Source organism: Podarcis filfolensis, assembly GCF_964270895.1.
Source record: "Podarcis filfolensis genome assembly, chromosome: 9".
In the NCBI taxonomy this organism is placed as follows: domain Eukaryota; kingdom Metazoa; phylum Chordata; class Lepidosauria; order Squamata; family Lacertidae; genus Podarcis; species Podarcis filfolensis.
Window position 1 is genome coordinate 33,355,578 of NC_139610.1, and position 24,568 is coordinate 33,380,145.

At 41.1% G+C, this 24,568-nt stretch overlaps 2 protein-coding genes across 30 annotated transcripts in view; one reads left to right on the forward strand and one right to left on the reverse strand.

Annotated features, from left to right (window-relative positions):
• Window positions 1-16,484, forward strand: part of CBR4 (carbonyl reductase 4) — a 29,332-nt gene extending 12,848 nt beyond the window's left edge. For 5 of the 16 annotated variants that reach the window (XM_083631372.1, XM_083631370.1, XM_083631371.1 and 2 more), the window contains exons 5-9: window positions 33-167; window positions 3,442-3,600; window positions 9,306-10,726; window positions 13,834-13,937; window positions 16,304-16,484. In XM_083631372.1, coding sequence (XP_083487498.1) covers window positions 33-167; window positions 3,442-3,600; window positions 9,306-9,424 — 413 coding nt within the window. In that variant the 3' untranslated portion in view covers window positions 9,425-10,726; window positions 13,834-13,937; window positions 16,304-16,484. Of the gene's footprint in view, window positions 1-32; window positions 168-3,441; window positions 4,271-6,982; window positions 10,727-13,833; window positions 13,938-16,303 lie in introns of those variants that run through there. The other 11 variants (XM_083631364.1, XM_083631361.1, XM_083631366.1 and 8 more) reach the window with 10 other exon arrangements.
• PALLD (palladin, cytoskeletal associated protein) overlaps window positions 10,988-24,568 on the reverse strand; it is a 216,108-nt gene continuing 202,527 nt past the window's right edge. For all 14 annotated transcript variants that reach the window (XM_083631008.1, XM_083631002.1, XM_083631009.1 and 11 more), the window contains 6 exons: window positions 22,890-22,984; window positions 20,617-20,749; window positions 18,188-18,395; window positions 16,256-16,421; window positions 14,482-14,615; window positions 10,988-12,945 (listed from right to left, as the gene is read on the reverse strand). In XM_083631008.1, coding sequence (XP_083487134.1) covers window positions 12,773-12,945; window positions 14,482-14,615; window positions 16,256-16,421; window positions 18,188-18,395; window positions 20,617-20,749; window positions 22,890-22,984 — 909 coding nt within the window. In that variant the 3' untranslated portion in view covers window positions 10,988-12,772. The remainder of the gene's footprint in view (window positions 12,946-14,481; window positions 14,616-16,255; window positions 16,422-18,187; window positions 18,396-20,616; window positions 20,750-22,889; window positions 22,985-24,568) is intronic.

Consider the following 24,568-nt stretch of genomic DNA (forward strand, 5'->3'; position numbering starts at 1 on the left):
CTTTGCCTGTCTTTCCCTTTGGTTTATTTTAGGAAGTATCATTGGGCTGAAGGGCAATTCTGGTCAGAGCGTATATAGTGCCAGCAAAGCAGGATTAGTTGGATTTTCACGCTCTCTTGCTAAAGAAATAGCAAGAAAGAACATTCGAGTCAACATGGTTGCTCCAGGTTAGTTTTTAGTTCACCAACTGTCACTTGTGAATCAGTACGTAAGATCAGATGCTTTTAGGTCCTTTTATACTGAATTTAATTCACAATATTGATATCAGTCCGATAATTGCATCAGTTACATACTTAACAGGTAAAGCAACGGTGGAGAACCTTTGACCCTCCAGATGTTGTTGGACTCCAGTGGGAGTTTTCCACCTGCCAGCCCTGCCAGCTCCACCCTCCAGCCCTTGGATCCCTAGGGGCCTTCAGAATGGTGCTGCTGCCACAGGCATTATGTGTGTGTGTCTTGTCATGAACTGGGTGGAAGACCGTGAATCATAGGGATGGAGAGAGAGAGAGAGAGTGTGTGTGTGTGTGAATCCAGCAGTGCTTCGTTTGTTTTTGATTGTTAAGTTGTTAATGTTGCTAGTATTGTTAGGATTATGATTACTGCAATGCCTTGTGAGTTTTATAAAATGACTTCTTTTGTGGTTGTGCTGTTTAGACGATTTTTAAAAGTTGTTTTGTTATTAGTGTTCTATGGACAGTGGAAGTTTTACTGATGATTTGTTAATTATTTTATACGGTTTATGTTGTGATTGTGATGTTGTTATTTATAGTGTGTAAGCTGCTTTGTGACTCATGTGAGTGAAAAGCTGCGAAGAAATAATAATAAAACATCTAGATAGGCTTGTCTAAATAAGAATGTTTTTAGCAACTGCCAAAAAGAGTACAGTGAGGTTGCCTGCATGATATCAATAGGCAGGGAGTTCCAAAGTGTAGGTGCTGCCGCACTAAAATTTTGAGTTGAGTAACACTTGAATGAGGATATATGGGGTAAGACAATCTCATAGGTAAACTGGTGCCAAGCTGTTAAGAGATTTATATACTAATAGTAACACCTTTAACTTGGCCCAGTAGCAAATCAGCAGCCAGTGCAGTTCTCTGAGCATAGGTGTTCTATGCTGCTATGTCCTCCTGTCAGCAGTTGTGTTGTAGCGTTCTGGACTAACTGAAGTTTCCAGATCAGGTAACAGGGAAGCCCTTCATAGAGTGCATTGCAGCAATCTAGTCATGAAGTAGCCAAGGCATGAGCTACTTTGGCCAGGCTTTTCTGGTCCAGGAGTGGCTGAAGCCGACTAATCAAGTGGAATTGGTAAAAGGCATTTTGAGCCACTGAGGCTACCCAAGTCTCCAGTTACAGGGCTGGATCTAGAAGCACCCCTAAACTGTAAACCTGCTCTTCCAGGGGGAGTGTAACCACATCCAGGGTAGGCAATTGACCAGGTCCTTGGACATGGAAACTACTTACTCATAGTGCCTCCGTCTTGTCAGGTTTCAAGCTCAGCTTGTTTTCCCTCATCCCAAGCAATAGCCCAGGGGCTGCACAGCCTCTCCTGATTCATGCAGATACAGTTTTCAAACTGTTTTGCTTTAGTAAAAACATTTCTAAAAATTTCCTAAAACATAACTGTGTGGTGACTGCACGACTGAACAGATGAATCATTATCTGCTTGGCAAAATACAGCCTTAATACTTTTATGTATGTACACGTGCAGCAGGTGGAGTTCTTGCATTAACTCCTGTAGTTTACCTTGAACAACTCAGTTTGAGTGTGTCCCTACTAACCACAGCAAGATTTCGTTTTGAACATTAACACCTTTTGACATCTCAGCAAGCCTCTAGCAGCACACTAAGTAAAGTCCCTGGATGTGAGAATTTAACCTCCAACCTCAACCCAAGGCATTTCAAATGCACTGTCTCTCTTCATTTTATTCAATTCTGATGTTCTGTGATTTTATCCTGCTAAGGCTATCTGTGTAGGAATTGCTTTGTACAGTACTTATTTTATAGTGCAGTGCACCTTTCCATAACTGAAATGTTTCTGTCAGCTTGCAGAGACTGTAGTAGAAAGCATGGGCTCTAGTAGCCTAAATATGGAACCTTGCCTTCTCTTTCACTCCAAACCTTAACTTGATGCAAGTTGGAAACAGATCTTGGACTTGTTTTCTGTCCATCATTAAATGTATAAGTTCATGTCTATAGTGGTCGAGTATGCAGTCATTTGAACACAGGATGTGCTTTTCACAGTAACGTAAAACCCTGGTTTTAATAAGAGAACTCCCAAAGATTCTGTGGACTATGCAAGACTGAGATTCTTACTGCAGCCATCCAAACTCCATATGTGATAAGATAGGGAACAGAAGTGGCTCCTGAACCGGGCCTTGTGTAGTCTTTAGTTTAAATAAGTTCAAACTGGCTTGGTTCGCACAGCATTTAAAATCACAGTTAAACTTAAATATAGTTTAAAGGTGCACAGTGCTAAAACTGCATGTACTTTGTTTCTCCCTCACTCTTGTTGCTGGTTTGTTGCCGGTTTGTTGCCAAGAACTAAACCAGGGTTTGACTTAAGCATTACAGCTGAACCCAGGCTTGGGGTTTGTTTCCTTCCAAACAAACCACAAGCTGTATGAAGGCTTGCTGTCAGGTTACCGCCCATGGATGGTTTGGGGAAAACCAACCATAGGCCTGGGTTTTGATGTAATGCTAAGCCAAACCATGGTTTAGCTCCTAGCAGTGCAGCAGACGTATGGGAGGAGTTACCGTATTTTTCGCTCTATAGGATGCACTTTTTTCCCTCCAAAAATGAAGGAGAAATGTGTGTGCGTCCTATGAAGCGAATGCAGGTTTTCACTGAAAATGCCGAGGCCTGACGCAGCTTTGGAAACGGGCTGGACGCCAGCCTTATCTGGGCAATAAATCACTCAACACTATCCGCTGAGTTCCCGCTGGGCTCCGAAGGCTTGCGGATAGCAGCCCGAAGCCCGGGGAGCGCTTTATTTCCCCCCCAAAAAAACTAGGTGCGCCCTATGGTCCGGTGCGCCCTATAGAACGAAAAATGCGGTAATTGGCATGCACCAGCATGCTTTAAACAATAGCTAAGTTGGTTGGATATAATTTTAGAGGTACATCTCATTGAAATCAGTAGTGGGACTTAATGTGAAACAAACATGGTTAGAATGGGGCTATATATGTAAGAATTTGGATGCGTAAAATTTGTCACAGTTTCTGGACTGATGTTTCCAGTTTCAAGAAGTTTTAGATAAGTTTGAATACACAAATATTTCTTTCCTTAAATGGCTTTTAGTTGTGCAACTATGCTTTGCATTTTGACAGACTCTTGAGCTCAGGAAACTATATAGTTGTGATGATAGGAGTTTTATCAGGATTTAACTAGGTCTTAGTTCATAAACATATTTTCTCTCTCTCTCCCCCTCCCCCCAAATGTTAGGCTTTATTCACACGGATATGACAACACATTTGAAAGAAGAGCAGTTGAAGAAAACTATTCCCCTTGGACGATTTGGGGAGCCTCAAGAAGTTGCCGAAGCTGTTGCATTTCTTCTGGAGTCTCCGTATGTAACAGGCCAAGTTCTAGTTATTGATGGAGGTTTGCAACTTTTGTTTTAAAAGCCATGATAGCATAGTCAGTGAGTGTGGGAAAACATATTCAGCAGTTGAAAGTCCCAAGAAGTGGATTGAGGTGATACTTCTTTTGTTAGTATTTTAAATTAAAGTAGTATAAATTTGTAGTTAGTCTGACAAACTTCAAATCATATGCTTATTTGTCTGTTTGCCTCAGGTAAATAAGCAAATTATGTGTGACACCAGATTTTTTTTTGGGGGGGTGTGTGTAGATGATTCCGGGTCCCATTTTTGTTTTTTGTGTATATATTGAAATTAAATGATCTGTTGTTTTTTTAAAAGTGCTACATGTTACCAAATATACTAATTGTGACATAGACCTTGCTTCATCAGATTTTTTCTTTCTGCATAGAAAGCTTAATGCAGCTCGCCTTCCAAAAGCTGGTCTATTTTTAGTTCATTCTGTAAGTAAAGTATGATCTTTTTCATAGTTAATGTTGGAAAACTTTGGTGTTCTACTTGGAGAGGCAAAGGAAACTGATGATAAACTGCTTAGGAATGTTGAATGCTTGGTTATATAGGGCACACTCCATGCATATTTATTTTGTTTCTCCTATGAAGTGGTTGCTAACAAAGAATACAATATGCTGAACTTCATAACCTTAGGTTTCTTAAATAAAACACTAATTTTCAAAGGTTTTTTTCATTCATTCAAAGTACTTGAAATAGTGAAAAATTATTATTTAGATGTGACATTTTCTAGCTGTCTCCTACTTGAAGCATAAATATTTGTTCTATCACTTTAGAAAGGGCTATATATATATATAATCACTTCATACATTAAAAGCTATCTAGTCTATATTCTTATTATGGATGTTTTATGGCTCTTTGGCACCAATATACCTTTTTATCACAAACAAATATTTTGTGTCTACTACAGTATCTGGATAACAGAAAAGTTCAACTGTATGCTATATTGTTACATGCCACCCTTAACTCCGAACATTGTGATATTCTGGGGGTTGCAGGTGCGCTTTAACGCAGGGTTTGTTTTTCCTGTGGGACAATAAGGCACAGTGGAAACTAGTGTCTTTATGATATTTGGTGTATTTGCACATGAAAAACCTGCAGCCTAGATGGAGGGGCTCACAGTATTGGCACCCCAAAAGGTTGTTGCGTCTTCTATAGTCTTGCACTCAAATGAACAGCAGGCGCCATGTTTTGCCTCCTCCTCCTCCAGCTTATGTCCTTGCTAACTCCTGACTTCCCTTCTATACTCTAAACTCTCCTAAAACACTGGCCTTGTCTTTTAAGCTAACTCAGTTGAGAGAGGGAGGAAACCCACACGTACAAATGTAATTAGCCTTTCCCTCCTTTGTGTCGTTTAAATGGTTCATCCCTAGGCAAACGCCTCAGAAGGAAATTACCTGTAATAATTAGCTTTTACACTTGGCTTAATTAAAGGATTAAAGGTCTGGCATACACCTTAAATGCACACTTGAGTCTAGCTATCATGTCCTAGGAAATCAGCTTTGACACCCCAAACCTTAATTAAATTCTAGTGCTAATTTGATCCAGAATTTAGGTGGTCCTGCATCCCAGATTCATGAAAGTACATGAATTTCCCTACTATTTTTTTATTTGCACAATTATCTAGCTTAAAAATGTGAAATCTTATTAGTGGTGACTAAGTTGCCAGTTTTGTTTTTTTTAAAAAAACTGCTCTTCAGATTTATTTTACAAAAGTTACAATATGCAAAATCATAAGAAATTTTCTTATAACATAAAAATACTTGTATTATTAAAAAATTAAGTATAATATATATAAAAAATATATAGATAAATAAAATTAACTCATCAGAACTCAGACACATGGAAAAACTCAATGAGAAGAACTTTTCATAGGAAAAATACATCTCTCTGTGTTAAATTTATTTAGTTATAATGCCTGCAAAGCAGGAAGGGATAATATTAAGGGCTGTTTCCCCTTCTTATTGTTCAAATCCATTAAAACCTTTCCCCCTTGCATAGAATCCAAGAAATCATGCTTAATATTGTAAAATTCCAAAATTTAATGTATCTGTGCCAACAAAGGCTGTTGCGAGTAGGAGTTCAACAACTGGAGAGCGCCATGTTGGCTATCTCTTCTCTAAACTTCTCTATTCCAAAATAATTTGGATATTCCATAAATTTTCCTTGTAATTACTTGCCGTAGCCCTGTCCATTCCACGTTCCCAACCATTAGATCTAGGGGTGCCAACTTGAATAAAATATTTTTGGGGGGGCAGGTAATCTCCATCCTGCATAATTGATCACAAGATGCGGCACACACACACACACACTATTTGAATGGCAAGGCCCATAAACTTTGGGGGCCCCAAGGCTCCTCATATATTTTACTGGGGGGGGCAAAAGGAACCTCAGGTCCTTGGAGTTGGCTCCTGTGATTAGATCTGTTTGTATTATAAATCCTAAATAATCTGACAGAGATTAAGAACCAGGTTGTCCACATCTTATTAAGGTTTGAAGCGTCATGCATTTGTTGATATTTAACCAGATATATTTCTAAATGTCATCAGAAGTAGATTCTCTAGTCATTACTTCACATTCCTGGAATAACTGATTTGGCTTGTTGTATAAAGCAACTGATAACAACAATAAAAGTCTCAAAATGATTTGACAGAATAAAATAGAGCACATTAAAACAGTATGAAACCAGAAAAATAGGGGGAGGGGGAATGACAATACAAAATGTATAAAATGCTCACTCAGCAACATCTTAATAAGGACCAAGTCCTAACTGCTCCACTAAAAGATGAGCACCACTGTAGAAAGCAGCTTTAAGTAACCAGGGTAAACAGCAAGGTCTTAGCCTGAAAAGATGGTGCCAGACAACTACCCCTTGTGAGAGCATTGCACAGACGGGGTGAAACCACTGAAAAGGCCCATTCCTGTGTGGCCACCTTCCGCATCTCCCTCAGGAACACACAGAAGGGTCTCTGATGAAGACTGCTGGGTCCAGTCCGGTCCTTGAAAATACTATAAATTACTTTGGTTTCTCCCAAATTAGTTTTTCAGAGTCATTTAAACTGCCTTTGTTCATTTCAACTTACTAACCAATAGCTTAAAATGTTTTCTGTTTTAAAGTACTCAAATAATACTAATTTTGCATCTCCCAATCCATTCCTCATTTGTGTTAAATATGCAATCTGATTATTCTGTATCCAAGCTGCCAAATTTAAATAGTTTGTGGGCTACCCCCCCCCCCCAAAAGCAAGCTGTCAGTTTAGGCCTGTAATTAAAATTGGCAGAAATATAAGCATGGAATAAAAATGCAAACAAAACTATTCAGGTCTTCTATATATCTTAAAATGTCTGGAAGTACTGTATAATTGATTTTCTAGTAGGATCAGCCCAGTAATCAAAGGTGGAAGCAAGTTTACTTTCATGTTTAGAAAAATGACATATTCACTGACATCTGGGGTGTGAGCATACAAACAGATCTCTTTTTCACCTCCTGAGGTCAGTATAATTTAAAGAATAATAGTTCATTAGGGTTAGTTAGGTAATAGTACAAAGAACCACATATATATTTCTAGCCATTTAAGTTTGGCTTGTGTGCAGAGCTAATTTAATGCTGTTTTTCATTTTGTTAGAATTGCTACATTCTTAAAATCCCAATTTTAAATAACAGGTTTATATTATTTGTGTACATAAATTCCTATTTATACATATGGTTCAGTTTCATAGTTGCAAATGAGTGTGCATGGCTTCTTATCTCTCTATAAACAGTTACTTCATGAAATTTATGTTTGGCTTATCTCTTTGCTTAATTATGGTCAGAGTGGGCAAAACATTGTAATACATGACAGCAATAATCATTTGTGTTTTACAAAGAGTTCAATACAAGGTAATTGTATCTAACAAAAGATGGCAATATTCACAAACAAATAGAGAACTAGGATACACTTTCATTGATCTTAAGGAAGCCATAAGTAAACCAGAAAATTCAGAAGGGGGCTGTAGCAGAATTAGAATTAATCAAGAAGGTAAACTGTTCATTTGTGTGTGAATAGAGACCACATTTTTCTTTCTCACTACAGAAGTTAACCCGGCATTGCCAAGCTGATTGTTTTACCACCTATTACTGCTGTTACCAAGGAACATTGCGCTTATTTTTAAGACATTAGCTGCTATTACTATTATTATTGATTACCTGCCCTTCACCCAGGGCAGGTTGCAACATTAAAACACAATATTAAAAACAGTTTAAAACCATTTATTGAATTATTGGAAATTGAATAACAATTGAATATGTCAAATAATACCTGAATTATTGCTCTCTACACTTCCTGCAGGGACGCAGGTGGCGCTGTGGGTTAAACCACAGAGCCTAGGACTTGCCGATCAGAAGGTCGGCGGTTCGAACCCCCCTGACGGGGTGAGCTCCCGTTGCTCGGTCCCTGCTCCTGCCAACCTAGCAGTTCGAAAGCACAAAGTGCAAGTAGATAAATAGGTACCGCTCCGGCGGGAAGATAAACGGCGTTTCCGTGCGCTGTTCTGGTTCGCCAGAAGCGGCTTAGTCATGCTGGCCACATGACCCGGAAGCTGTACGCCGGCTCCCTCAGCCAATAAAGCGAGATGAGCGCCACAACCCCAGAGTCGGTCACAACTGGACCTAATGGTCAGGGGTCCCTTTCCCATTACCTTTCCACTTCCTGCATATTATTTCCCACTGATCCCAAAACATAGTTCTTCTGTCCTCCTTACAGTCATGTCTATTTATCTGAAACTGAGGATTACATTTCATGTATGTTATGTAGTAGTAGACTAGTCCATGAAAAATTGTGCCATAGTAAACAACTTTAGTTTTGGAAATGTCACCAGAATCTCTCTTGCTTATATATCGTTGAATCCAAGAGTACTTTGGTAGTAGAGAAAAGGCTTCACCTATGTTGGCAGTATCTTCTAAAAACTCAGGATGGTTTGGCCTTCCAGTGGTTGTGGCAGGACAGCTACAGGCCATAAAACATCATTGTGTTTAGACATGGGCCTCAAGCACTAAAGGTGCCTTTTCTTTTCCATCATGCCATGCCATGCCATGCCATGCCATGCCATGATGCCATTGCAACTTTTTGTAGTTGTGCAAAAATGAAAATAAAATCTGCTGAAGTAAATAAGTGAATTTAAATGTAGTCAATAAGCTGAAACTGAATGACAATTAATTACAAATTGATATAATTATTAAAAACGCTTAGAGATCCTACTAACTTTAACAGTATTTGGAATTTATCAAATTTAGAAAGCAGCTTTCCCACATTGAGTGTCGTGCTTCACATGCTCTTTAATTGTGCCAGACTGACTAGGCCCTTCAATTTCTGACAGCTGAAAATAAATGTCTAATAAATACTTCTGTGAACATTTGTTTAGCTCTCACAATAATACTGTTTCCAGGAAAATGAGTTATTTGTTCATGCTAAATCTTGCTTGAAATGTTTGTGCTCCGCTACTCCTACTGCTATAATAGTAAATACCTCCTTCCACTCTGAAAATTTACTGGATTGTCACTGCATCATCAGATGAATTGATGGACCCCGGCACATTTTAAAGGTTGATAAATAGGCGTCTGTATAATAATTTGGGATAGATATATTTATGGAGTACTTTCTCCATGACTCAGCAGGGCAGAGATGACTGAAATGCAATTACCTTTTCCATTTCTTTTCCCAGTTTTCTTCTACTTCGCCATCCCACATGTTTTCCTCTGTTTGTATGTCACAGGCTTTTCTGCATTTGTTAAACCATCATGCTCTCAATCTAATAGTGTGCTGAAGTATTTGTTTTTATAGCAACAGCTTTTTAAAAAGGCAAGCAAGGCTGTTATTTTATATTTGAGGCATGAGTTACCTCTGCTGTGATCATGAATGTATTGAGCGAATACATCTGTTTTCTTCTACTGTTTGACAAGCAAAATGTTCCTATAAATTATTGGTTAGCTCTTATGACACACCAGTAATAAAATTAACCACAAGGAGAAATCATCGTAAGGAGAAAACATTCCAATCCCTCTGAAGTTACTCTGCTGTCAAAAGCTATCTCAGTTTTGCTTACAAAACCATATTCAAGCCTGAAGGAAGCACGATTCCTCTCATTTCACCTACATGGAGCAGGTAGGATGCATTTCATTTTTTTACTTACTCCCAGGGCTGTTGTGGGTGAATCAGTATAAAGTTTATCAGTTCTTTTAAGCAACTAATTTTAAACTTGAATGCTGTTTTCTCCTAAACAACTTGCTTCTCTAGAGATGCAAACTGATGGTAGAAGAAATATGCGAGGTTTGCTCATTTAGAACTTGAGAACAAGTTCTAGCTTGTTCTTAATTCTTAATATTCAGCTACTTTATGTTGTTTAGGCTGATGTGTCAAGATACCTAATCTTTGAATTGGGTCTAATCTGTGCTGCTTCATCCTAAACTTGAGCTGTAGTAGTTAGTACTTCAGCCTGTGAGTTGTATCCAGTAGTAGTTATGTGCTAGTGGAAGAACTTCCTTAAGGCAGGGCCCCTAAAGTTTGCTGATCCCTCCTATCCAAATCAGTGCAGCACCCTGTGCCTCCCTCCAAACGTCTCTGGAGCAACATGGAACATGTCAGAGAGAGAGGTGAAATGGAGTGCCTCATCCTGTACTAGTAGAAGTACTTTCTCTTGCACAAAGCCACTATTGGGGGCGATTAGAGCAGGTCCAATAGAGGCATCCAAAGCCCTGCTTGTTTCATTTGTACTATATTAGTTTCAATTATTGCAGCCTAAGGATGTGGTCAGACCTGCTTGAAGAAGTGTAGCTATCTTTGCTGGCTATACTCTGGGCCTCAGAGGGTTAAGCTGGCCAGGGACTGGCTTCCTTTTTGCTTGAATTTATAACTTTATTCTAACAAGACTCCCACTCTGGTCCTGAGACAGGCTCTGCATGTGGGTGAAATGAAGACTGAAGGGTTTTTCACTGTATTTGTCAGTGGTGGCATAGTGTCTGCCCTGTTGGATCTCATGCATTGTTTGGGGTTTCCTCTCCTTTCGTAGGCCCCAGAACCAAGCAAGCCCCTTTCCTCCCAGCATTCTACATGTTAGAGGCAGATGATCACAAATGCATCTTTCAGGTAAGCTCTCCCATTTGTCAATATGACTTACTTGCCATAATCCAGGCAATGGGGAAAGTGGTCCAGATGTCAGGAGAAGTTGATTTCAATGGGGTTGGCTTAAAAAATACACAATACTAGGCTGTACCTATGAAGTGGGATCCTAAGGATGTAAATCAGAAGCCTACTGGAGGTCAATGGGCTTTACTTCCCATAAGCATGTAGGAGTGTACCCAGTTTTATTTTTGATGTCTTAAGTCCATGACGCAGAAAAAACAATTATTAACTTGTGTAATATTTATTGATGTTAAACCCACATGATATCAGCACAACAATCCAAAGTAGTATGATTGTACATTTTTTTTATAAATACAAATAAAAAGAAGCAAAATGCTACTAGTGAAGCTAAACAAATATAGATTAGCGAGTCACATTTGAGAAAAGTTTGGTAAATGAATGATAGGACAGTTTTATATGACAGATTGTGTATGACAGTACAGATATGTAAGAAATGCTTATAACAAGCTGTAACCACTTGCAGCAGTTTGCATAGAAAAATAACTATTTTCTGTGCTAAGAGTTTATTAGCCGCTAAAAAAAACCTGGTTTGTGTACTTAACATGGGTGCAAAGCAATACATGTATAGCAGTAATGCAAAATATATGGTGTGGTACATAATACAAAACTTCTCTTAAAAAGTACTGCACTTGAATAACTGAGTTGAGATAAAAGAGTCAACATTTTTATTATAAATAAAGTACTATAAACGTGCTTTGATAAGGAATACAGTGTTTCCTTTTGTAGCAAAGTACTCTTGTACCATCAAAACCACATCTTTTTTTCCTGCCAGACTCAACTGAACTCTTAAATTGATTTTGAATGTTAAATGGCTTAATGCCTAAGTGAAGTCCAGTTAGATGCAGAACTAGTCTACATTCTGGAAGTTTGACCATTTTTACTTTTTCACGAAGTCTCAGTCTTAGGCAGGGCTATTATTCATTGCTGCAGTAAGCAATAACACAAAATTGTAACATCTAGTACACATGCATGCAGTGTTTAAAATATAACACCATTTTCTTTATCATCATTCTGCATTCCCTCCTATTTACTAATCTATTCTCTGTGGTGTGCTTATCATTCAAACTTTTGCAGACTCACTCCTTTCCCCACGTACTCTATACTCATCACTTTTGTCATGGTGTTCTGGTCAAGCAAATCTCCAGTATGATGATGATGATTTAAAGCATTTGGGTAACCATGGAATTTCAAAGAGATGAAGTGCAATGTTTTCTCAAGACGCTTTCATTCTGAGAAACGTCTGTCCTACTGCCCCCGTCCTATCCTGTCCCACTTACAAATTTTAATACTGTAAAATAATCCCATCCCATAATGTCCAGATTTTGTTATTTTATGACTTAGTCTGGCAGTACAGTTTTAAGTCAGCCACTTCTTGCCAGAAAACAAAGCTTTCAGGTGTGAAGCTTGCTTGCCTGTCCTAAGTTTCTTTAAGCAAGCAGCCTCCTTTCCCTTGAGAATAGAAAACCATTTACAGAGATACTAATTTCATTTAGATGTCTCTTCCTTTTCCCCTTCCATCAGTATATTGCACATTTTTTACTGCTGTTAATCAGAATGTGTTGCTGATACACTTGCTGCTGTGTTGTAGCTTTAAAAAATAACTAGCATTATTCATTACGAGTTATAGCACCTACAACTTGCAAAAGGCACTTGGTGATAAGTTCTGCAGTGTGCTTGCTTCCGAAAAATCTCATTCACTTCAGCATTTGGCATTTGTGAATAGGGTTATTTAAAAACAGTGCTACCCCCATAGTAATGAAACAGTTATGGTGAAGGTGATGTTCATGTGTAGGGGCTGTACATTTCCATTGAATAATCACTACTTTAAATTGTAACAACGAGCAAGAAATACATGATTAAGGTGTTCTTTATCTTTTGCACACAATGGTGTTTGCCTTTCACATAAAGTGGCATAAATTATCATTGGTCAAGACAATGGCTTTCAGTGTTTTCACTTTGAAAGGAAATGGTAGGCCTGATAGCCAAGATTTACAGATCATCACTTTCTACCAATCCAGATTGTAGTGTCAGGTGTCCTGGGTTTGCTTCTGGCTGAAACGCAGCTTTGATGTCTAGTCCTTGGTCAGAAAGTGCTGCATATCGACTAGCTGAGGGACGCACCTTCTTTGGTTTGGTGGTCTGGGGCTGTTGCTGCCACTGAGCTGCAGAAAGGGAAGGAGGAAACAGTTTGCTGCTGTAACATAAGCTCTTAAATTTTCCATTTGTGGTGCTTGTTAGCCCTGGTTAAGAGGGAATTCCTCCAGCAACATATTACAGTGGTACCTTGGGTTACATACGCTTCAGGTTACAGACGCCACTAACCCAGAAATAGTACCTCGGGTTAAGAACTTTGCTTCAGGATGAGAACAGAAATTGTGTTCCGGCAGCGTGGCGGCAGCAGGAGGCCCCATTAGCTAAAGTGGTGCTTCAGGTTAAGAACAGTTTCAGGTTAAGAACGGACCTCCAGAACGAATTAAGTACGTAACCCGAGGTACCACTGTATAGGAAATCTCCTTCACTCAATATTTCTCCTTAGTCATAAACTCATGCTTTGAGAACATTTAAGCCTGGATGGATTAGCCTGTAAAAGGAACCAGGAGGGCTTAAAACCCCAGAGAGTTACTGCCACTCAGTGTAGACCAGCCTTTCTCAACCTGGTGCCTGATGGATAGTTTTAGACTACAACTCCCATCAAACCCAGCCACCATGACCAATGATGATGGGAGCTGTAGTCAAAAACACTGGAGGGCAACTAGGTTGGAGAAGGCTACTGCAGACAATACTGAGCAAGATGGATCACTGGTTTCACCTAGTATAAGGCTGATTCCTATGTTTCTAACCTTCCTATGTACAACTATGGCTAGTAGCTCCACCAGCTGAAGCTTATAAACTTTAGAGAAATAATATGTAGAGGAGCATGCTTTCATCCATTTTCTGAAAACCACATGGCACACAAGGTACTCATCTCTGGCAACTCATCTTTTCCCCTCTTCCATTCTGTACCACTGGACCTTCTCTCTGATGAATTTCCTTCCTCTGCTTTCTTCCAGTTGCACAGATCTTGGTGAACTTGGCAACAGGATATGGGATTCACTCCAGGCAGTTCAGACACTAGATGCTTTCCCAATTGCATGCAGCCCATCCTGACTGCACAGTGAGTGCATTGGTTTGATATGCCACTCATTCACACCTTACTTTGTTCTTCGGTTCACAACGTGATTTTTTTTAAAAAATGTACAACTTTGCTATGAGATAGTCTTATCCACAGGTAGTCAATGAAGCATGTCTGGATGGTTGCAATCTTTAATTACCAATCCACAGATATGCCGGGGACTGGAAAAACATGCACACCTCTGAACCTAGGGAAAGTGGAAGCAATGCAGAGCATTCTTCCAACCCCACCTGCAAATTTGAATATACGTGTGGAATAGGCTGTTAGGAACATTGGTTTGGTATTTCCCACATGGGCTGCAAAACTAGAGAGCTCCTACATTGTATAGACCTAACTTAAAGTACAATAATCATGGTTTATGGCTTTCAATAGAACTAGGATGAGGAACTTGTGGCACTCCAGATGTTGGACTCCCCAACACTGCCCAAGCTGGCTGGGGCTGATGGAAGTCCAGGAACATCTGGAGGGCTACAGGTCCCCATCTATGACAGTGTATTGCTGTTCTACAGGGAGCAGCTAAACTTACTATAGACATCCAGCCTTGCTGTGCAGGACACAATCCCAGCCTCATTCTTTGCTGACACAGTGTACCAACCAGCATCTTCTTTTGTAGCTCCCTGAACAAGCAGGCAGATGTAGCCATGGTTATCCTGGTGCATGCTGAAAGAGAAGTAAATAACAACAGTGGCATGGTTACGTACATTTATTATTTTAAAATTTAAGAGGCTGGTTTTCAATTCCTTGAGCAGACCAATGCCAGGGATTAATTTCAGGATAAGCATAAACCGAACCCACCCACCACTTTTTCAGGGTATACCTAGGCCCACCTATCACTTTTGGCAATGTTGCTCCCTCCCATTGGGAAATGAAAACATATAAAAATATATAACCCAGGCTGGGGAAACTTAGCCAGATGGGTGGGGTACAAGTAATAAAATTATTATTCTTATTATTGGAGGGATGCTGGCTGGGATTGATGGGAATTGAGTCTAGCAACTTCTGGAAGGCTCAGGTTCCCGGCACTTGATAAAACTAGCATCAGTGCAAGAAACCATTTGTCATCTTTTCCTCCCACTGTACTTTATTTATTAATGTGCTGTACCGCCTCACTGCTTCTGCACATCTCCAACTCCTGCCCCACCATGTAAACCTAAAACATTCTGCAAGTCTTACATTGGAAGCAGGTTCCTGACATCAAGGTGAGGGCTGGAGGTTTGCCACCCACTGTGTTCAATATTTATTACAGGTAGCTTTTAAGAATTCAGAAATAGCAGTTCTTTGTAAACCATTCCCAAGAAAATATATTTGTAATTCGTTTTTTTTTTTTTTTGCTAAGCATAGCATTTCTATTTAGAACTGCTTTAGAACTGTAATTTTCAGGGTTTTAAAAAATTACCGTATTTTTCGCTCTATAGGATGCTTTTTCCCCTCCAAAAAGTGAGGGGAAATGTGTGTGCGTCCTATGGAGCGAATGCAGGCTCCTTGGCTTCAGCGAAAGCAACGCGAAGCCTCCGAAGCGCAGAGGGAGCGCTCCCTCCTCGCTCCTTGGCTTCGCGTTGCTTTCGCTGAAGCCTGGAGAGCGAGAGGCGACCCCTCTCGCTCTCCAGGCTTCAGGGACAGCCGCGCGCACAGCCCCTCTGGCAGGGAGAGGCTGCATGTGGCTATGGCTTCTTTAGCCCTGCGCAGCTTCTCCCAGCAGGGAGAGGTTGCATGGGGCTAAAGAGGAAGCCAAAACAGCGAGCTGGATCCATTCCGCTCGCTGCCTTGGCTTGTTCCATAGCTGCGCGCAACCCCTCCGGCAGGGAGAGGCTGGTCCGCTGCTCTTCGGGGCTGGGGTTGGAAATAAGATTTTTTCCCTTGATTCCCCCCCCCCCAAAAAAAACTAGGTGCACCCTATGGTCCGGTGCGCCCTATGGAGCGAAAAATACGGTATATAGCTGTAAGACCCAATGTAGATAACGATATGCTGATTGTTCCTTAAGGAAGTATCTGGTAGGTACAGTCCTGCCAACACATGTTATCAATAAGAACAAAAAGAAAGCTTATAATTCAGTTTCATCTTGTAAACTGTCATTCTTCCCTATGCTGTGAACTGCAGAATCAGAGCCAGCTATACAGTACTATGTTTCCCACTGCCAGGAAACCCCAGCCCCTCCCTCCACCCCAACAAACCTAGCGCCATTATGGACCATCCACAGATCCAAAACCTACCCGAGAAATAAAAGCAAATGCAACCCCTGACCAACACAATACATGAAAATTTCAACATCAAGCAGAGACTCAGAATAAACAAGACTAACCTCACTCTGTCAGTATTGTATGTGAGTGACTCGTTTTCTTTCTTCCAGAAGATCTGAGGGTGCGGCACACCTGAAACCCGGCATTCCAGTCGCACAGGATACCCCTCAGCTACACCTGTGTTTTGTAGCTTCTCTACAAATACAGGTGGCTTGTGTGCTTCCTTAGCTATAAAAAAAGAAATAACTTTTCTCTCTCCCTCATTTGAACCAATAAAATATCCCATACATATTTCCCTGCATTTCCTGTTGGTGTTTCTGAGCAGGAGCAGCACATGGCATGTAGTGGCATTGGGAAAGCTTTTGGCATTTGCTGACTGTCCTTTGGCAGCAACTGAATTGCATCTTAGATTTGGGGGGGGGGGGCGCGATACAATCTGGTCAGACTCAAAATGACTTCACTAGGAGAGTTGTGCAGATTCTTATTTTCCTCCTCTCAAAATCCTAAGATCACGAACTTTAAGTGCTCAGGTGTTTGGGGATTGTGCTCAGCTTATAACTGTGCTTTTAACACACACACAACAACAACAACAGGCCACTAGATGTTCTTCATCTCTTTAGAAGACGGAACATAGCTGACTTGCCCACTTTAATTTTCCACTTGCAAATGAGCCTTCTAAGAACTATCCTAGCTGCATGGGAGCTATTTATGCATGAGTGAATCCACAGAGATGGGGTACTTGCTAAATAATCCAAACACGTGAGCGTGGAAGGGGCTGATCTCAATGCTATTTCTAGTAGAGGTATGACACGTACACCCTTGAAGGCAGGGTGCTGATCCCATAGCTTACTTTAAACCAGTGATGGCCTAACTTGGCCCTCCAACTGTTTTTGGACTACCACTCCCAACATCCCTAGCTAACAGGACCTGTGGTCAGGGATGACGGGAATTATAGTCTCAAAACAGCTGGAGGGGTGAGTTTAGCCATCACTGCTATAAACCCACACATTATTGGCCATTTGTGGTTGGATCTTTCACATCTTTTGCCTGAAAACTGCTAACAGAGAAGGTCAGGATACCATTTAAAGATCCCCAAAGCCAAACACAATTGTCTCTTCCTACAGTCACTCATTGCTCTGATCTCTGTTCAGCTGTTGTACAGTGAATTCAAATTACCAATTCAAATTTAGGACACAACCCGCACTGTTCCTAAACAGTCCATATGCATTTTGATAGCACTGTAGGGAATGCAGAGACTGTTCACCCATTTGTAGTCCTCCCCCCCCCCCGCCCCGTTAATTATATACTTGTGAGCCTTTTATTTTTTATAGGAAAGCTGGTGCTGTGTGTTGTAAAAAAAAAAAAAAGGCATCAGCTGAAAGCCCACGCGTCAAACTCGGACTGTCAGGATTTTCAGGTAGGATTCAATCATCCCAGAAAATTGAGGCTGCTTAAATAAAGCTGGTTTGGAGCTCTTGGGCAACAAACCCATTTCCCCAAAAGATCAGACTTTTCCTGATAAAGTGACTGCAAAATGCACTGGAAATTGCAGGATAATGATACGACATGGTCTGATCTCCCCAAAGACAGATCAGAGTTAATGCTCATTAAATAGCAGATGTCATCTAACCTCTCCACAAACAAATGCGGCCAAATGCTCATTAAAGAATAGTCTAAGAGTGACCAGAGTGGCCTTAAGAAAGCCATCCCCTCTCAAAACCACTATTTCATGGCAGCCACATATCCCCAATCTCCCCAAATGTGAGCTTCTTAATTCCCACCCCACCGCTGAGAAGGTCTCTCTGGGAAAGATATTGATTATGCCCAAATCCTTAAAACCCCCAAAAGGAAGATGATTTATTGCCAAAGAGGCCAAATGCATCTTCAAAAAGAGCACAGCAGAAAGCAAACTCTGAATTCTTGGGGGGCTCAGGCATGCCAGAATAAATTAAGTCTTGTACAGCTAGGCAAGAGGCAAGGTGTGGAGATGTTACCTGCAACGATCAGTTCCAAGCTGAAAGTGTTCTGACCAGCTCGATTGGTGGCAACACATGTGTAGATGCCAGCATCCCTTGCTGTGACAGGCTCTATGATCAGGGAGTGTACGCCATTCTCCCGTACAAGCATTTTGTGGGAGCTGTCAGAACGTATAACTCTTCCATTGACTTGCCAGCTGATATCTGGTGTTGGTAAGCCACTGACCTTAAAATGGAACACAGAAGAAACCTCAGCGGGACAATAGCATGGAGAGACAATAGAAAAAATACAAGCATTTGTTTCATGAGTATCCAGTGTGAAGGCCCAGAGTCACTCCTGAGGGGGAGGGACCCCTCCTGTTTACATACATTACCTCTTGTTTTTATTTCTCCCTAACCTTCAAGGCCATAAATGGATCAAAACCCATCACCACTTTTTGGGGGGGGGGGCGGGGGAGGATTTCCAAGCACCTCCTGTCTTCAGTGGCAAAGTGTATTTCTAATATACATTCCATAATAGCATTAGGTATCATGACACACAGAATGAAACACTTTCACACGTGATCAGTCAACTCCTTACACTTTTGCCCTTGATTACCAAGAAGAGCAATCCTTTCAACATCCCTTTCTCTCCATAACAGCCGCATGGAGCCAAGTATTGAGAAAAGCAAAGGAAAGAAGGAATGTGTCGGGGAATTTATCACTGAACTTCAAATTCCATTTCAGCTATACATTCATCACTTCTTATACTACATATTCAGAATGCTTTGAACAAACCACAGCTTGTTGAAAGATGTGCATCATTAATAATACTTACTGCTTATAAAATGTTGTTTTAGCAACAATGTCATGAAAAGCTCAGGGAGGCTTCAAAAGCAGACAAGTAAAATTCCGGATTGCTTAGTTCTGTTACGCAAAGCGCCTGAGCACCTTTCAAATGTGATCGTTTTCAAATTGTACCTCTGTACAAGAAAACTTAAGTGGGATAAAACAGGAGTGAGGACTGTCTTTTAGCCCAAGGGCCACATTCCCTCATTGGAAATCTTCTGAGGGACTCATGCCAGTGGTGAGAGGAGTGAGGCAGAAGTGGGCAGAGCGATGGATGCAACTTTTACCTTTGCACAGAAAGCAACATTACAGCAGCAAGACATATATCAGACTGCCTAGACGCCCATCTTTCTACCTAGGCAAGCAAGAGGCATCTCATTTCAAGGACATATTCCAGCCAGGGAAAAGCACTGGAGGAGGGGGTGGAGTAAGGCCAAGGAAGGATGTGTCTTGGGGAAGAGGCGAAGCCAAGGGAAAGTCCTAATGACTAGATGGAAAGCTTAGAGGGAAACTGCCCAAGAGTGGCTGGGGCAACCCAGTCAGATGGACGGGGTACAAATAAAATAATATATTAGAGGGCCACATTTGGATCCCATGGCTTGAGGCTCCTCGTCTCTGGGTTCAAAGGAGGAATGAAAACTGAATGTTACAGATGAATATGCATTATATTTTCCTCTCTGTGCAGATGTATCTCAATTCAGAACTTCAACATTGGTTCAGGTATCGACCAGGAGAGTTACGGCCTTCACCTGGGCATGTGGCTTCAGTGAGGCAATCTAATAGTTGCGCTGATATAATGCAAAACACGGTAGCATGACAGCTTTGCAAGCAGACATTTGTACATTTCACAAGGAGGCATCAGAATGGGACATCCAACTACATCTGGCCATTTATTTACTTAGGTTTTAAGCTTGCCCACTCCACATACGGTAGGATAAATTCATAAATCATCATATTCCTTCCCAACCAGATGCAAAATTCTCATATTTCATTTCACAGGTCAAGTAATATAAAGGGTGAAAATCTGGTGGCATCTGTTTAATAGGCTAGCTAGAAATAGGAGTACAAGTGTAGATTACTTCTGGTGTGCTCCTGGAATATTTCTGTCCTTCCTGCTCGCTTTGTTACAACAATGCATGTCTACTCTTCAGCTAGTTTTACTTCCTGGTAAGTGCATAAAAGGTACAGGATTGCAGCCTTTGGCTCTATTTTGGAAACCCATGCATTCAAAGCCACTAGAGGGAGCACATATTTTATCTATAAATCCATTACCAGAGCGGTGCTTACTGTTAACTTTTACAATGTCATTTTTCATGTGATAACATTTCATAAAACATTATGAATCTCTGCCTTAATAAATTTCAGTATCTGCTGGAGAAAGAAATAAAACTGCCTTTAAAAAGCTGAACTCGAATCCAGCCTATGGAGTTACGAAGTGATCTGATCATGAATCCAGCTACAACACAAGTATATGGGAGTCAACTCTCCACAAGTGGAATATGCCTATTGGGCTCACCATTTCAACCAACCCCATGTATTTGACAAAAAAGAAGTATATGATGATAATAAAATCCAGTTGAATATGACCTATAAAGGTTAAAATAAAATTAAAAATGTACCTTGCAGTCCATTCTGCAAAGTTTTCCTTCTTGAACTATCAGATCTCCCGGGGCCTGCAGGAAATGAGGTCGGAAGAAACGCTCCTGGATTGGTTCATTTTCATCTCCACTATCCCTTGATCGAGATCGAGGTCTGCAAAAATATATAAGAGACAGAACGCATTCATTTTCGTTCCCAGGCTCTGCCCTAACTGTAGCCTTAGGTTAAGAGGTTTTTCATTATTGACATTATTCCCAAACCCTCAACAATGCACAATGTACATAAATATGACCAAAATGATGGACTAGATTCCACACATATGTTCCCTCACCTGTGACCATCAACACCCCTCCCCTAAACTTTCATTAATTTCAAAGTAGACTTTGAATTGGACTAAAATGAGAGGAATTTTTCTTATGTACCCTAAGCAAATTCTTGGCTTTCAGAAGAACTTTGGGGCAGGGGGAAGAGAAGGCACTCTACCACAATACTGGTCAATAAAATGAGTAAGATGCAAGGGAGCAAAAGGCAACCTCTGCATGCCTACTAGAACATAAATTCAAATTGCTCCCTATTTATGAGTCACATAAGGTTTGCTCTGTTACGCACACATCCAAAACTGAGTGCTGACAGAAGCTCGAAAATATATGAAGTGCCAGATGTTAGCAACACCATCATGTTTCAATTAATTTCGGATATATTACACACACCCATACAAGAAAATCAATAAGAGACTGTGGAATTGTGCATTTAAATCAATCTCTCTGGTGGACCAAATAGCTTGAAAACACACACACACACACAACACACACACACCCCACATACCTAAATTGGACATTATGCTGCTAAATTTATCATGTGTGATTTATTTTAGTGAGAGAGATTCAAGGACATGCTTAATCATTTTCTGACAAAGGGTGTAGCTCAAACGTTTTCTTATATTTGGCTGGATCACTACTTTTAGTTTTTCTTGATTTTTCCTCTTGCCTTTCTCTTATCATACACTTCTACATTTTTCTTCATCTTTGCAATGTTTGAAAACATGGAAGTGTGCATGCACACTCTTAACTAGTTTATTCAGAACACACACAGCAGTGGCAAAGAGTTTAAAGGAAACCAGATCTCAGTTCCTTACAGCAAACTGCCAGACAACTCCACCATTTTTTTTACATTTTTTTGCATTCCCCCACCAACAGAAAGCTTTTTCTTGTGAACATCAGGACAAGGCTGCTAATTGCTGCTTAAAGTTGTCCTGATGTAGCAACTGAGTTCCACCAGGTGTTCCTGGGTCCACATGCATATTGTACAGGGATTGTGCATCTCTGCTTCTAGTTTTGTATGTTTATCATAGCAAACACTAGTGAAACCCAGGGACTGCATAAAGCCTGAAGCAACCTCTAACATACATTGCTTTGGCTTAGTGTGATGTGTAGACCAGGCCAATGCCATGCTAAGTGATTACACAAACTGCTCCCCCGATTGTTCTGTTGCTGTGCTGCACTGCGCCAAGCCATTGTTTAGCTTAGCATGTCATCCAGACCTAGGCATGTGGTTTAGTGCTTCCGGGTAAGCAAAGAACTGTAAACCATGAGACAAAGTTTTGTTACAGCTAGTGGTCAGTCTTGAGAGAGAGCCAAACTAGGAACTCCATTTTGGATGACATGCTAAGCCGAACTTGGACTTAGTGCAGTGCAGCAGCAAAATAAATGGGGAAGAGTCAAGCAGCTGGGATCTCCTACCCAGAAGCCTGTGTTTTTGGGGCTTGACAACATTATGTGGGAATCGGGTCTCTTCAAGATGGACCCAATAGTGGTTGGTTTTTTTAAATGTGTTGATAAGGAATTTAACCTTCAGCCATTAAATGGCTTTGGACACAAGTATTTTAAGCGGTGCTTTCTCTTGCATACAAATCTGCCAGGAAACTAAGGTATACTTTCTGAGGTACAGCAGTTGACTACAAGAGAAAAGGCCTTTTTAGTAGTGCACCCAAACCACGGAACCCTAGCCCGAGACATGCACCTAGGGTGTTCCCGCAAATTTCACTTGCAGTCGCCATTTCATATATTTAACATTTTAACTATTTTACCACACAGTTCAGCGGCACCTAGAATCAGGATTAGGTTGAACATTTTAGGCATCTGATACAGAATTTCCTATGACGAACTGTGTCAAGAGTGTTGGGAATCAAAGCAAGCATTACCAGAAATAAACATGGAAGTATTTATTTCTGTACTGGAACCCAAAAGGACTCATGTTAGAACTCTTGGGAAAGACGTGCATATGCCTTTGGTACCTTCTGACATGCGGCTGACTAGGAGGTGTCCGGGGACTACGTCCTCTCTGGTTGACAGCTTGGACCATCAGCCTTCCTGTACAGCTTACCCTGCCCTATCAAGCAATGGAAGAAAAATACAGATGTTATACATTTGAAAACAACAACAATTATGCTGTCAATATTAATTAACATTGAAGACTACACCAAGTGTTATGCAGTTGTACCAAATGCTGGAGAGAATCCTGTATTTCCCACAGCTGGTGTGTGCGTGAAAGAGAGCAGAGAGCTAGATGCCACCAAGGACATTATAGAAGAACAGAGGATGCCATGGGGGAATCTACAGAAGGGCAAGAGAACCCAGGGACTCTATAGAAAGGCACAGAGAATGTGCAGCAATGTCTACAGCAATAACCAATGGCAGCTCCAAGCTTTGTCCGGCTTTGTCCAAGCTCTGTCTGGCTGTTGGACAGGATTGCCCCAGGCGAATCCTTCCTCTTCACCATCACAGCTGCTATTCACTTACTTGTCTTTTCCGTCTCAGCCCAATCTACGTTGTCACCCAGCTGTTATTATTCTGTTAATAAATTACTACTGCTATTGCACTGAAAAAACTGTGTTTGCGTATGGGACGTTGTTACATTCTGGGGAAAACCAGGCATGGCGGGTTAATGGGTAACTTATAACAAAGTAACACATAAAGCCACACACCCCTGGGATTTCAAAGTCACACCAAAAGCATACAAAACCAGCTGTACAAATACAGAAAGAGCCTGTAGCCAGTCAGCTATTGTTTGCTTGTACAAATATCTCTCCCCCCCCAAAAAAAATAAAAAATCTAAGAGGTAGAACCAGAAAGCTGAATGGAAAGAGCAATAAATATTTCTGGCATGTATTCTTATGTGCTTGAACAACAAGGAATTTGTTTTCCAAAGCATGAGGAAGGCTGTGACAATTACACCACCACCACCACCACTACTACTTCTTCTTCTCCTTCTCCTTCTGATACTTAACATTTTAAGAGCACCTTTGAGTATTTAAAGGACTTCATATACATTTGTTTTATTTATTTTGTACATTTATGACCTGCGTCTTTCTTCCATCATGGAACTCATGCTGCAGCATCCAGGGTATTCTCCCCTTTAGGCACCGACCAGAATATCTGCTCACCCTCTCCAGGGGTGATGTGGCACTTGCAGCCTGGTGACCCACCTATCACCACCTGCCGTACTGCTGTGGATCTTGCTTCTGACAAATTCCCCTCTCCTGCCAGCTGCTGGAATTCAAAATGACTGCTTGAGTGGGAGCCTCTACTTCTCCCTCCAAGGTGGTGTCCCGTTAAAGGGATGCCGGGGAAGGTGCTTTGGGGCAACAGCATTCGCCCACGCAGCAAGACTGGGGTGGTGGTGTTTGCACCCACTTTATCTATGTTATGGATCAATCCCAGATACGGGCTTGACCCCTGGTATCCCTCCAGCAGGTGGGCTGGAAGTGAGGGTGGCTAGCCCAATGCCATGCCAAACTCACTGACATCTGTAATAAAAGTTGTGGCTTAATTTATTCCACAAAATGTCAGTGGTTTTGGTTTCACTGAGCCGTCCTGACGGGGTGAGTTTGTGGCATTTGGGCATGCAATCAGACTCATTCAGCTTTCGCAAGACAGCTGCATCATCCTCCCTTCTCACCGTGCCCTGGGATCA